General features: G+C 31.3%; 1 protein-coding gene across 1 annotated transcript; it reads left to right on the plus strand.

Annotated features, from left to right (window-relative positions):
• The first annotated feature begins 684 nt into the window (after positions 1-684).
• On the plus strand, positions 685-15503 carry LOC115725610 (2-oxoglutarate-dependent dioxygenase 19). The gene is made up of 4 exons (XM_030655194.2): positions 685-1418; positions 1506-1747; positions 14127-14454; positions 15089-15503. Exons 1-4 carry the CDS (start codon positions 1197-1199, stop codon positions 15326-15328), a joined length of 1032 nt encoding a protein of 343 aa, XP_030511054.2. The 5' UTR covers positions 685-1196; the 3' UTR covers positions 15329-15503.
• The last annotated feature ends 628 nt before the right edge of the window (positions 15504-16131 follow it).

Here is a 16131-nt window from a genome sequence, read left to right on the forward strand (position 1 = left end):
ATGTCAATTTTAAGGCCATCTCTAATAACGGTAAAACCTAACTTTTGTATTAAATTAACACCAAAAAATTACTATTTTAACACTATTTTTTTTTTCAATTCTAATTACAACACTAACAATTACACTAAATTTTATATTATTTTATTAATATAATAAGAATATTTAATACTAAATAAATATATTGTTTATTTTTTTCTTTTAAAAAGTATTATTTAATTATTAAAATTTAAAAAGCAAAAAGGATATTGTAGACAAAACTATTTATAAGTATAATTTTAGTGTCTCATTAGAGTAAATATAGTGTCAAACTACACTATATTTAACATTTTGAAGTCCGGTTGGAGATGCGCTGAGTGGTAATACTTAACAACAATACTCTTTGTATTAACTAATCATGTTTGAGCATGTACACTCTTTCTTCCCACCGGCCTACTTTTACGGCCTAACTAGCCTGAGTGGCTTATGATCGAGACAAATTTATTTACACAATTGTAATTTTTTTTTATTTTATTTGAGGGACTTTATGGTTAAAATTAAATACAGGTTATTGTGTCCACTTTGAATATCTATCTACACTCTATAGCACGTGGTGATCCAAAATAATAATAATAATAATAATAATAATAATAATATGTGGTAGTACATGTTTTAGCTGTGATTTGTAAGTTTTAGATAATTTGACACATAATCTATTGATCACACAAGCTTTATATAGTATTTAATTATTTGTTACTATTATCACCTATAAATAAAGGTATTATTGATCAATCTTAAAATTTGGGTTGCATATATTGATTATTATTGTAATAAGTTTATTGTTATTTCTTTTGTCAATTATCCTAAAGTAACTAATAGAGTGGCTCATGATGCACTTGTATTGTTTTCTCTTTTGATGATCATTTTATTTGGTGGCTAATTTTGATTGTATACTGAAGTTTTTTCCACTGGTTTGGTACTGAGGTTTTAATGAGAATTTCTCTAAAAAAAAAAAGAAAAAGAAACAAAAGAAATAAAAAAAAAAAGAAAAGAAAAGAAAAAGTTGATGTGTATAGTATGTACTATTTGGATTTAAGGATTGTTATTTCTTCTATATATATTTACTCTGAAATGTTAAGAACAATCCCACTTCATCTCTCTCCACTATAATTTCATTTTCTCTATTCTGAAACTTAAGATAATCATCACATAACAAAAATATGATCTCAACCAAATCATTATCTGAATCATCTAACCTTACTTCAATTCCACCAACTCATATTACAATCCCAAATAATGATCAACTAGCAGTACTGGAACACTCACAACAACTACAAATTCCAATTATTGATTTCTCTCTCTTAACCTCTAGTGATCCAGATCAACGGTCCAAAACCATTGCTGAACTAGGCAAAGCATGTCAAGATTGGGGCTTCTTTATGGTAATTATTATAATTAAACTTAACCATATTCATCATCATTTTTCTTTTATAATTTCTGATTTTAGTGACTATTGAATATATGTATAGGTGATCAATCATGGTGTGAGAGAGAATTTAATGAGTGAAGTGATAGAAGGGTGTAGAGGTTTCTTTGATCTGAGTGAAGAAGAGAAAGTTGAGTTTAAGGGTGAACATGTTTTGGATCCAATTAGGTATGGTACAAGCTTCAATGCATTGGTAGAGAAAGCTTTCTATTGGAGGGATTATCTTAAGGTTCTTGTTCAATTTCATCATTCTCATCATTTCCCTCACAAGCCATCTGGATTCAGGTAGGATTATTATTATTATTATTATTATTATTATTATTATTATTATTATGTACAAATAGATTTTTTGCCCTAAACAATGACCTTTGTAAAAGTTTTGGCTTCTGAATTTTAATTTATTTTTTTTGCTGCAAAAGTCTCGATCTCTCCCTCGAACTATAAAAATCATTGTAAATATCGCCTTCAGTTTTCATCTTTTGATATGCCATGTGTCATAGGTATAGTTGCAAGAAGAGAATTTATTTAACAACTTTAAACTATTTGAAATCCAATTTATTAACTTCAAATATACAAATATGAGCAATTTTTATTGTAGAGCAGAATTTGTTTTAAAATATTGTATATCTTTTTCAAAAATATTGTATAAGTTTTATATTATATACTGTGTTAAATTTTCACTGTTTGTTCCACGGTTGTTTTTTAATAGTTCTATTGTTATTTTTAATTGTTCTATTTTATTGTACAGTTATTTTAAGTTATTTTATAAAAAGCCAGTATTTTCATAAAAAAAACCGTATTACAGTAAAATTATAAATTTTTCTCAAAATTCAATATCTTTATAAAAACCATTATGGGTTTAGTCCATATCATTTACCTCTAAAAAAAGCATGTCCCACTCGTACTCGTGAGATGGACAGGTTGAACCCAACCCCACTATAAATTTTTTTTACTTTTAGTGACAACAAAATTTGTGACTAAAAGTGAAAAAGTTGTGACTAATTATAAATCAACATTCTTATGTTGTGACTAAAAAGTCCATGGCTAAAAGTATTACTCACAAAAATCACAATATATTGTGACTAAATGTATTTTTAGTCACAATAATTGTGACTAAAACTAAATTTGTGACAACTTGTATCTCAATACTATGTTTTAGTGACACGTAACTTTTTGTTGTAACTAAAACTCATATTAATTTAGTCACAAAAAATTTATGTTGTAATTAAAAGTAGCCTTTTTTGTAGTGCCCATAAGATTCTAACTTTTTTTTTTGCATTCAGAGGATTGGGTTCAGGCGGGCTGGTCTGGTTTGGATTGAACCTAGTCCAAATGTTCAGCCCCAATTCCCATAATTCAATATCAAACTCTCATTTTTGTAATTATTTTTTGTATGACTGTAAAGTTAAATTTGAATATCGTCACATTATAGTATTATATTAATAAATTATTTATAAAAATGAGTAAAATATATAACTGAACATGAGATGTTTACAATAACTTTTTGTAAACATAATATAAATACATGAATTTTAAAAAAAAAATCAAAATGCAACAGAGAAGGATCTTTCATTTGAAAAAAAAAACAAGATACAGTACGTAAATAATTTTAAATAATACATTTCCATTGTGTTTAGATTTATCAAATGCTTAAAAATAAAACAGGCACCACCGGCGTCCTAGATCGTTTGCCCGTCCATAGCCACTCACAGTATACGTACCAGAACTGACCCTGCTCACTATACATACTTCCCTGTCTAATACCTGTAGGGGGAAAGTAAGGGGGTGAGGTAAAAGCTCAGTAAGGAAATGCTTATCAAACAATACCATATAATATCACACATACCATTAATATATTTATTAAGTTTTAGCAATGTCATACATGCTCTTTTATAACTATAACCAAATAACTGTACATATGGAAACCTTTATCATATAGGTCTATACTATTTGTTCACACCGTACACATATACAGAGATCATAACTCCAGTATCATACTCATAACATAATCATATCAATACTATAAATAATAATGTCATTATCACAACATTGGCATATCATAGCCATTACTTACATAACCTGGGCCTAGCCTAACCCTATAATATCCTGAGCCTAATCTGCCCATATAATAACATGGGCCTATGCAGCCCTACCATTGTTATAGGATAGGGTATCTTTATATTCAACAGTAACATCACTGTATCATCATACCCACCATAACAATCTCATACACGACTCAGTAAAATGCAGGGTAGGGTATCTCTACATTCAACGACCTTATCCCGTATCATACCCCACCATGGTCCCCCACTTTACCTGAGACGTTAGCATACAACATACAACAGACAACATACAAATACATCATACCACATACAATACCTGAAGCATACAAATACAACATACAACATATACAAGTCATACAACCATAATCTATGTATCAATTCACAAACTCATATTGTGTCCATACCACACATTCTCAGTATCATATACATATTCATAAAAACAAATCATAAATCATATTTTAATACATAAAGAATTTAAATTTATGCAGATAAACACATACAAAACTATCTAATTTCCTTACCTCAAATCCCACTGCTTAAGACTTGTTATCTCGTCACTACTACCTATAACAATACATGGCTCAAGGCCCTAACATTAAAATTCGCACTCTTACAGTACACCAGAAAGAACACTATTTTTGACTAATAACTACACGAATTCAGTGAAAGTTCCCTTTATAAAAATTATAGGAAATTCAATTATCTTTCTAACGGTATATAAATCATTAAAAATGGATTAAAACTGAGGGAGTTATGATAGTTTTACTGAAACTATTTCTGAGAAGGAATATGGAGTAACGAATCACAGGAGACATCGGAAATACAAAGTTTTGATACTGAAATATTCCAAATCAAAAAATACTCTCTTCATAAAAGTTTTAGAAAATCGAATTCCCTTTTTAATGACACTAAAATCTTTAAAATCGGAGTTATAACGTAAGAGATATAGATATTATACCGAAACAGTTTTTTTTAGAAATCATGAAACAAATGGATTTCAAACTACAACAATAAAACAATAATTTTTGACTTAGAATAATCAGTAATTGGTGAATGATTTATTCATACAACATTTAGAAAATTGAATTATCTTTTCAACGGTACCAAAATCGTTAGAATCGGATCATTATTCAAAGAGATATTTGGATTTTACTGAGACAACTTATATAGAAAATATGAAAAACGATTTACAACAAACAGCGTAGAAATTATAATTTTTGACATAGATAAATTTCGATTCAGTAAAACCTTTCTTCATAAGAATTATGGGAAATTCAATAAGCTTTCTATAGACACAAAGATTGCGAGAATCGGATGAGTATTTAAAGAGATATGACAGTTTTACTGAGACATGTTCATTCTGAATTATGGCATGTAAGAATGTTCATAAGAGAAGAAAAACTTTTATAATATCACGAGCATGCAATTGTAGGAGCATGTTTTTTTTTTTTTTTTTATTTAAGTAAAGTATAGTAGAATAACAATTCTTAAATAAAGTAGTATATTAAATGTGTTATAATTTTATCGATAAGACAAACGTTACATACATGACTATTGGGTTCATGTGGTAGAAGAGGAGGTAATGTGGTAGGTAGAAGACACAATACCCTGGGTGCTTGGAAAGTTAAATTTCGAGGACAAAATTTCTTTTAAGGAGGGTAGAATGTAATATCAAGATTAAAATAGTATTTAATTTTTTTTTGGGATATTAATGGTGCGAGGATAATTATCTCATTTATTTGTGTTGTTAGTGAGTAGAGACTATTACTTAGAGTAGTTGTACCAATTTTCTAAAGAGAGTTAAAGTTGTATTAACTATACGAAAGTAAAATATTATGGTATTTTTATAAGTACGTAATCGTTTAATTAAAGCCCGATATGAAAGTCCACTAGATTTTCTTTATAATATATTTATTTGATTTAAATAATGGTATAAGTGGTATTAAATAATATTATTATTTAATTAATGTGAGAAAATTCGTAAGTTTAGAGAAATTCGCAGGTTTAGAAACTGTTTTACTAAAACAACTATATCTGGAGTTTTATAACTCTGATTGAGGTGATTCCAGTGACGTTGGAAAGATAATTCAAAGATCTATAAATTTTGTAGAAATAGCTATATCATAATTCGTAATTTTTCTAGGTCAAAACTAATCCCTAAAGTTACGAGATTGAGAGCTTACAATTTAAATTTAAAAGTTAGATATTTGTTTATTTAATAATTTATCATATTATTATTGTTATTATGTTAATATTATTATTATTCATAAAACTATTAGAGTCAGATAGTATAGGTTTCCTTCCACCAAAATTATATCGTTCTATTCTTCCCACCCATCTGAACAAGATTAACCCTAAAATTTTCAAGTCATCTTTCCATTATAGTTTTGAAAAAAATTCAAAAATAAAACTCTACAATTAATAATCTGGGTGAGATAAACCATATTTATTCTATTATTAAATAATCATTCAGAATAATTCTACACTTATATTTAGGGGTATTTGGATTACAACTCAAAAAGTGATACATGAGTGCATCTCTGATTTTCATAAAGAAATTAAAATTAAATTTTATTTTATGATGATTTTTATTAGTACTTAGATCATTTAAGTATTTTAAAAATTTAAAACTTGAAATTTAAAAATAATTAAAGTTGGCCTACACAGCTATTTAATTATTATTTTGTTTGAGTAATTATGTCATATTGGATGGAAATGTTTGCAAAAGTGGCTTTAATGGGAAATAAGATATTTGTCAAATCAACTTTTTTTGTTTTTTTTTTTAATCAACTTTTACTTCAAATTAATATACGGAATTAATTTACCTTAATGGATCGTAATAGAGTGTAAAACTGAGATCATAACTTTTATAATTGTTATTGTAAGTCTATTTAATATTAGAAAATTACTTTATATACTATTTTTTAACTTTTTCTTTTAAATTTGCGATTTAATTACTCCTCCACCTCATCCACCTTTGACCCCACACTCTAACCAGCTTTTTCTCAAACTACCACATTAAACATGCCGTAATGAATCATGCTTCATTAGAATTAAAAATGATTTTAAATGAAATAATTTTTTAAATATGTGTCATTATTTCATTTTATGTGCATATTTAATATTAATTTTTTATTTTTTAATATAATTATTTGTCAATATCCACTAAAAATATCTCTTTCTTCTGAGATCATATCCACTAAAAGCTTTTTTGGTAGATATGATTTTAGAGGATAAAAATGTACACAAACTTTTTTTGCATTGTTCTTTGACGAACTTTTGAGTCTCAAATTCTATTTTTTTTTTTTCTAAAATAATTATATTTTTGGGTTCTTTAAGGAGCAACTTTTAGGAACTTTTAGAGAGAGAGAGAGAGAGAGAGAGAGAGAGAGAGAGAGAGAGAGAGAGAGAGAGAGAGAGAGAGAGAGAGAGAGAGAGAGAGAGAGAGAGAGAAGAGAAAAGAGAGAAGATTTATATAAAATCATTTTTAATATAATACTTCTACTGAAGCATTATCCTAAAAGATATAAGCTTTGGAAAAATACAAAAATACATAGAGGTAAAATAGTAATTACAAATTTTTATATTTGCCTTTTTTAATTGAAAAATTTCATTCAACTAGACCATTTTGGTTTCAACAATGACAAGAACATCAATCGTGATATTAGAGCCCAAAAAATAAAAAATACAATCAGCATTTAAACGAGAAGCTCTTGCAATTTGAGGAGCAACTCGATTAGCATATTATTGGACAAAATATAACACAATATTATTTAAAGAATTCAAAAGATGTTTGCAATTTGAAATTCCGTGTTTTAATATTCCCAGTTTGATTATTTAATTAAGTGATTAATTAAATGCGGAATAATGAAACTGGTACTGAAAACAGTTTTTCCGTAGTTACAGAATACAACTCTGTAACTCCAGAGAAATTCAGAAAAACACACAAGATTTTTGTACGTGGTTTCAACAATCCTTTCAGATTGTTACTAGTCCACGGGGCCACGCCCAGAGATAAGATTCATTAGATCGGTATCAAAAATACAAAGTAATTGACTTATGCATTAATAGACTCCCTCTTATTGTATGCCGCAAGCTTGATGTATTCCACCTACTAACCGAATCTTGATAAAACTCCAAGAGCTCGAACTCCCTTCGATCAACTTGAAGAGTGCTTGAATCCTCCCGATTCAAGGCTTAAAGGCTATCTCCCGAAAGCCTATACAACCATCTCCCGAAGGTTGTGTTCTTGTATCATCCCGATGCAAGACTTCAAAAGCAATCTCCCGAAAGCTTGTAAAACCCTTCTCCCGAAGGTGTGCTTGTATCCTCCCGATGCAAGACTTCAAAAGCAATCTCCCGAAAGCTTGTAAATACCCTTCTCCCGAAGGTGCACTGATGTTCTTCTTCGTTGTAGACTTGAATACAGACTCAAGACAATACAAACAACAAATAAACAGAGTAAGAGTAGAACAACTCTTCTCTACATAACAAATACACTCTTTCCTTAAGATTTGAAAGTGAATGAAAGAGATAACAAAACAAAGACACTCTTTCCTTAAGATATGAATACAATTCTAAGTGTGTGAAAGACATACAAAACCTAGCTGCTATAAGATGTATTTATAATGAATATACATCTTATAGACAGCTTACATTCGGTCTGAACAAGACCTCAGCCCACTAGAAACTTCCCTAAAATATTTCTTCAATCAGTCCAGGAATTTCCGTTTCTGTACCTACAGAATCGTGGGCAATAACTACAACTTTCCTTTTATAGAAAAGGAAAGTTTAGCTCCGCTTTTCTCTTCAAGAAACTTGATCTAAGAAAATGGGAAACTCAACACAAGATCAGATTACACAGCTGGTTAGATAAAAATGAAATGGGTAACCAAACTTACCATTTTTACCTTTTTTCCAAAAATAGGAAAGCTAGACAACTTTCCTTCCAAGTTTGAATACACCAAATAGGAAACCATATTAAAGTATACCACCCGAAATTATACAAAGAATAATAAAATATTTTTGTCAATTAAATATGCCAAAAATGGAATTAACACAATCTTACAACACCTCCAAATGTAGAAAGCATCACCTTAGGACTACTATGGATTGCTTAGACTAACTCCAAGCAATCGGTCTCAACACTTTTGACTATTGAAAAATCTCTCTTCAGCCACAAAAATACTTCCTTTAGAGATATAGCTTCAGCAACTTCAGCTAGCACAACATTCACCTTTAATTCTGATATACCAGTCATCACATGGCTGTGGGGATGTCTAATCACTCCACTAAACCCATACTTTTTGTCTATTTACCTTGAGTTTATCAACATTTAGTTTAGACCAAATCTCAATCCCATCTGAAAGACACCAAGCATCCACCGAAAGAAAAAGAAAACTATTATCTTGAGCATTTTTCCATTGATCAAGAGTGACCTGAGCTAAATTAACAACATTCTCCACCACATTCTTCTTTGCCTTCTACAAAAGTTAGTTATGCATATACCAAATCACCCAACACAACATGATTACCAACTACATCCCCCCTCATCAAACAGAGTAATTAAAGTCATGACCTAATCCCCAAAAGAGCCATCAACAAAAGGAACCAAGGCTAACCCAACCACACGCCAACAACTCAGAACAAATTGACAAGTAACCAAATAATACAAGATGGACTCTTTTGCCAAATGACACACTGGACACAACAATGACACCTCTATGTGCTTCGACTTCAATTGGAATCTAGTTGTAATGCACCCATTTATGGTCCCTACACAAATTTCTTCACCTTAGGTGGTAAATGCAGCTTCCAAAACCCCATCACATCTTGATCCACCCTTCCATCCCTCTCCTCTTGTAAAATTTTGAACGAGATCTTCACAGTGCGTAATCATCAATTTTCTCAAACTCTCAAAACCAATAATCTTCCATAACTGAATTAGACATAGGAATACTAAGAGAAATGGTTGCCTTTATTTTAGAAAAAAAGGTCCTTAACAACATCACAATCCCAAGCTTGTTCCCTAATAATACTGCTAACCTTTTCATTAACTAAGCCACCACTAGAAAGTCTTGGATTGTTTTTTTACAAGAAGCGAAGGATCTTTGAAAGTATAAGTACTTGCACCATCATCAATACCCTTCTTAGCCCATTTGCGAAGTAACTTCTCGGTCTTCAAAAGACTCTACCAAATAAAACTTGGATTGCTCCCAAGTTGAGCAGTGAGAAAATATTCATTCTTAATGTAGCAAGCCTTGTAGATCTGAGAAACCATCGAGTTGGGGTTAGTAATAAATCTCCATGCTTGTTTTCCTAACACATCCAAATTAAAATCCCAAAGCGACCAAAAACCTAAATCCACAACCTCTTTACTGTGCAACATCCTATCCTAACTCATTCAAAAAATACCATGACGAGAATTAGTAGATGTTCCACCAAAAATTAGCCATAAGTTGCTCAAGGTCATGGCAAATCCACACTGGCAAAAGAAACACACTCATGGCATAAGTGGGAAGACTCTATGTCACATTTTGAACCATCCCTTGTCTGCACGAGATAGAAGCTTTCCATCCCAACACAAAATACATTTCCTCATTTTCTCTTTCATGAAACCCAACACAGTTGACTTGTTCCTCCCAATCGTACTTGGTAGGCCTAAATACATACAAACAGACTAACAAACACTACTCAACACATTGCAACTAAAGAAAGCAGTTGATTTGTTCAAATTAATCTTCTGACTCGACACCCATTCAAAATTGTGCAACAGCTCAACCACCCTTTGAGCTCCACCATTATCAACTTGAACAAACAAATTAATAGATATCATTAGCAAATAGCATATGAGAGACAGATGGAGTCCCCCTAGCGACACGAGACCCCCTAATAAGTAGATGGCGCTCATATCTTAGAATCAAGGCTAAAAATCTCTCAACACAAATAAAAAAACAATTAAGGTGACAATGGATTACCCTGCCTAATCCCTCGAGTAGGAATCATGGGACTAACTTGATGACTACCATGCACGATTACTAAACTAAGGATAAACAACCAGAAACTAACTGCACCCACCAATTGGAAAAGTTAAATATCTTTAATATAGCACGAATGTAATGTCATTCCACATGGTAATACACTTTGCTCGTATCAAGCTTCAAAGTCAAGACCCCTTCCTTCCTAGAAACCTTGCACTTCAAGTAATGCATAATCTCAAAGGCCACCATAATATGATCTGAAATCAATCACCCTGGAATAAATAAATCACTCTGAGTATCAAAAATTACTTGAGGCAAAACCACCTTCAATTAATTAGTCAAAACCTTCAAAATAATTTTATACACCACATTACACAAAAAGATTAGCCTCAACTCACCCATCGTTGTAGGGTTCTTACTTTTTTTGGATGGGGGGGGGGGGGGGGGAATAAGAACAATATTGGTATCACTAAGACCCATGGGAAACACACCTGAAGAAACAACTTTTCAACCACCACCACCACCTCTACCCCCACAATATCCCATAATTTTTGATAAAAACCTGGACTCATATCAACCGGGCTATGAGCCTTATTATGATGTATTTGAAAAAGTGCCTTATGAACCTCCTCTACATACATAGGACAAAGAAAATTATCATTTTGAGCTGGAGTAACCGAAGCTTGAATATCATTAAATAGAACACCTAATTCTGCCTCATAAGCTTTAAAACGATTTTGAAAATAATCTTTCATAAGTTGCGAAAGCACATCATCTCACGTGACCCAGGCACCACTATCATCCCAGAGCCTTAAAATTCTATTTGTTTGTTTCCATGCACTAGCCACCGCGTGAAGATAACGACTATTTTATCCCTTTCTCTCAACCAAAATTGCTTAACCCATTGCTTCCAAAACACCTCTTTCTGAGTTAAAATCTCAAAAATCCTCACCTTGCTCATATCAGAGTTGTTTCATTCGAAGCTTACTTTGCTTCAATTTGTCTTTAAAATAGCATGTGATACTCTTTCCCCAACCGACCAAGACCTTCCCAAACTTATCAATTTTCTCAAACAAGTTTGCTTGATAATTGTCTTTCCAAACACTCCGAACAACTGCTCACACATTGGTTAACGCAACCATAAACTCTCATACTTAATCTGCTTGTTGGAAGGAACAAATAACTCCACCATTGGTGGCAATAAAATTAGATAATGATCTGATGAAGACATCTCGAGATTAATAAGACAAGCTTCTTTAAACATGTCCAACCAAGCATGTAAAACAAGAGCTTTTTCAAGACGAGCCTCTATCCATAATTATTTCCCCTACCCCGCTCCAAATTAAATGGGTACCTAGTTAGCTCAAAATCAGCCAACCCACAAAAGCATTTCCTGAAACTCCTTCAACAACCAATTAGGATACACCTGATCTCCTATCTTCTCATCATTACTTGCCACATTATTAACGCCACCAATAAAACACCAAAGAAGTTGAAAACTATTCTTAATACTACAAACCAAGTCCCACGTTTTCTGTCTAAAGCTTCGATTATTAGGCTCACCATAAATACCCGTAAGCCACCACTCCAACATACTCCCAACCGTAACAACCAAGAAAATATGATTGTTCAATAAACCAAGTATCTCAGCTCCATCATTGGCCTTCCAAAACATCGTCACACATCCACTATGACCACGGCCATCAACCGAAAAATATCCCTCATAACCAATATGAACCTTAGACCTCTCCATAACCTCCTTGCTATAAATAATTTCACATAAAAAATATTGGGTTTTTATATAAATTTGATATGTAATATATAATTTTTTATAATTTTCATTAATTAATTTATTACATTTCATCATTTGTTAAGTTTTTTTTAAAAATAAATATTTGTGAATGTATTTGGGTCATTAATTATCCACAGTCCGAAGAATAATTCTTTTCCTAATTTTTTTTTCTTAATATTATAGTTCAAATGTATTACCTTGATCAATTATTGTATAGTATTATATTAAATTGTATTTTATGCAATATTTTTATATAAAACTATATGTGGTATTAACTTCTATAAACACCTAAATATATAATCTTTTATTATAAATTAAAGTTTAACATAATATTATATAAAAATATGATATATAATATAATTTAATAATATAATACAATACAATTCAATATGACCTAATACGACGTTCCAAACAAGCCCATACATACCATCAATCATATTCCACGCATACTGGAACAATAAATTTCATCAATTCAGTGTAAAAATAATGACAGTATCTTGTTAATAACTTTCTTAATTAAGTTTAGTACGCAAATTCTTCTCTTTAATAAGTAGGGTTAGTGTATTTATTTTATAATGGAAATTTGATATTATATGCTTAAAATTAATTTATTCACTAAAAATATGCTAGCATATTTTGTATCATGCAAAATATACTTATACCATTTTTCTCATCCAATTTTACCCCTAAACAAATAAAAACCAAACATCCATCTCTCTCTCTCTCTCTCTCTCTCTCTCTCTCTCTCTCTCTCTCTCTCTCTCTCTCTCTCTCTCTCTCTCTCTCTCTCTCTCTCTCTCTCTCTCTCTCTCTCTCTCTCTCTCTCTCTCTCTCTCTCTCTCTCTCTCTCTCTCTCTCTCTCTCTCTCTCTCTCTCTCTCTCTCTCTCTCTCTCTCTCTCTCTCTCTCTCTCTCTCTCTCTCTCTCTCTCTCTCTACGATACTCACACCACACACACGCACACTCTACCAGTCGAACGACCCATCACCGGAGCTAGTGTTGTCGGCCGCCTTACATTTCAAAAAAACTTCTCTCATTTTTTGTGATATTTTACGATATTTAACGATGTATTTGCAATGATAGAACAAATCTGAGGTCAGGGATGAAGTTTAGTGATGATTTGCGATATTTAGCGATGTTTAGCGATATTTTGCGATATTTTGCGATGTGTTTCGCGATGTTGTGAATTGGAGACATTTAGAGATGTTTTCATGATTTCGCTATGTTTTGCGACATCTAGCGATGTTCGCGACATCGTCAAAAAATTAGAAAAAAAAAATGCAGAAAACAAGCATTGTTGTGAATTGGAGACATATAGAGATGTTTCAAGATTTCGCGATGTTTCGCGACATCTAGCGATGTTTCGCGACATCGTCAAAAACCAGAAAAAAAATGCAGAAAACAAGCGCTAGATGAGTCAGAAACCAGAAAAAAAATGCGGTGGTCGTGGGTTGTCTTGGGTGCTTCTCGTGGGTCGTCGTGGGTCATCGCGAGTCGTCATGGGTCTTCTCGGTCGTGGGTCGTCTTGGTCGGTCGGAGCTCGTGAACAGGGGCTTGAAAGGTTTGGGGCTGGATGGGAATAACAGAGAGAGAGGGGGAAAGTTAGACAGAGAGAGTGGGAGAAGAGAGTTTTTGAAATTGTAAGGGTAATTTTGGGATTTTAGGGTGTTTGGAGAATATTTAGAGTATTTATTCAAAGGTGGTATATTAAAAGAATAGTCTAAATTTTTAAGTATATTTTATCAAATTTCTCTTTTATAATTTGAAGTCCCAAATTTCAGATAAAGAATTTGATTTTATAACATAATTATTTGTGTGTTGGTCATGAAGTGAGATTGCATTAGAGTACCTGAAGAAAACAAGGGAAGTGGCTGTGATGATACTTGAAGGGATATCAAAGAGTTTAGAGTTAGAAGAGAATTACATATACAAAACACTGAATTTGGATTCAGGTTTACAAGTATTTGTAGCAAACCTATACCCACCATGTCCTCAGCCTGAGCTTACAATGGGAATGCCACCTCATTCAGACCATGGCCTCTTGACCCTTCTTATTCAAAATGGAATTGGTGGACTTCAAATTCAACATAAGGGTAATTGGCTCAATGTCAATCCCATTCCCAATTCCTTCTTGGTCAACACAGGAGACCACCTTGAGGTATAAATTACATTCCCTAAATATTTATTTGATATCTTGTGTTTTGTCCAAATACAAAGTACTCCTTATTTTTATATGTTTTATGAATACTCATCATTTATATATCTGATTATACTTAAAATCATACATATTTGTTATTCTAGAGTCTAGACATAAGTTTCATCAAAACAAAATTGTTTAGTCACATAAATTTAATCATTGATTACTTAATTATATATATAACTTAATGCACTTATAGTGAATAAATTTTATTAAATTAAATTTGAGTTCATATGATACGGAATAGGCACAATTTCAAATTTTAAGATAATTGAGTATTGTTAATAAGTATCAGTGATGCTTAACAATATTTATAGGTGATGCCTTGTAAATGGTAAGTTATATTTCATATCAGTTATTATAAATTATGTGGGACCCGATATATAATTACACTAATAGTTATATAACACATTTAGATAGTACCAGACACTACTCGTTCCTTTTAAGTATTTTTGTACAAATATATAGTACAAAATATGTATTTTGATTAAATATGTACACATCCAAATAACTATTCACTCTATTAGCTATAGTTTTGAGAACTTTTTATTTTGGTATGTTTTTTAATTTTGAATGTGTTTGTTTTGTGATATAGATATTGAGTAATGGGAAGTACAAGAGTGTTGTTCATCGAGCCATAGTGAATAACAATGAGACAAGAATTTCAGTAGGCATAGCAAATGGACCAGCACTTGAGGCAGTTGTGAGCCCAGCATCAAAGCTGGTTGAAAGCCAATCACCAGCATTTGTTGGGATGAAATATAAGGATTATATGCAACTTCAACAGAGTAACAACCTTTGTGTGAAGTCAATCATGGATAGTCTTCGAATATAAAACTCCCTTCTAAAATAAATAATTAAATAATAGACATATTCTATTACTATAATAAAGGATGCTTTCTGCATAAACTCCAATAAAATGACTATGTCAATGATTATTAATTTTAGTCTTTGATCCGAAACTACCTGAAAAATTATATATTGAAAATTGTTCGATCTTGTTCTTGTAATGATGATAATTGCACATTCTTGGTACATGAAATTCGAACTACTTTATTTGAGAGACTTAGAAATAATTGTGATAAGGGTCATTAATATAAATGAAATAATAATAAATAAATAGAATACTTGTGATTATAGACATAATATAATAATTTACACCTCTCTTCACAAAAGATCACATGTTCGAATGCCCCCAGCTAATTGTCAATATAAAAACAATAAATAAAAGTTTCCATCAAACTATAACTTTTGTAAAATCACAAATATCTTTATTTAATTAGGTTTACTGAGATTTTTAGAAATTAATAAACTATAATAAAGGGGTTTTTTCATTTTAATATTTTAAAAAAGTTTTTTTTTTTTTTTTTTTTTTTTATATTTTTACGGAATTCTACATAGAAACTTTTATTGTAACTAGCGCTGCAACCTAAATTGCAACAAAAAATCGTATAGAAACCCCTATTGCAACTAGCGCTGCAATCACTTTGGAAATTCAAACCGCAAAATTTGAAAAAAAAAAAAAGTTAAAAAAACAATATTTGGGGTAATTCTCCTATAATGGAGTGGAACTAAAGGAATATGTTATAAACAAAGAACGAGTCAAAATTTTTTACGTGGTTCAAAGGATTACAACTT

This window comes from Cannabis sativa, chromosome 6 (genome assembly GCF_029168945.1).
Source record: "Cannabis sativa cultivar Pink pepper isolate KNU-18-1 chromosome 6, ASM2916894v1, whole genome shotgun sequence".
Classification (NCBI taxonomy): domain Eukaryota; kingdom Viridiplantae; phylum Streptophyta; class Magnoliopsida; order Rosales; family Cannabaceae; genus Cannabis; species Cannabis sativa.

What these genes read in the sequence shown, in the direction of transcription:
- LOC115725610 (XM_030655194.2), top strand. Translation starts at nt 1,197, where the DNA reads ATGATCTCAACCAAATCATTATCTGAATCATCTAACCTTACTTCAATT. An exon ending in AAGATTGGGGCTTCTTTATG is followed by an intron (nt 1,419 to 1,505) that starts GTAATTATTATA and finishes ATATATGTATAG; the next exon opens with GTGATCAATCATGGTGTGAG. An exon ending in CACAAGCCATCTGGATTCAG is followed by an intron (nt 1,748 to 14,126) that starts GTAGGATTATTA and finishes TTGGTCATGAAG; the next exon opens with TGAGATTGCATTAGAGTACC.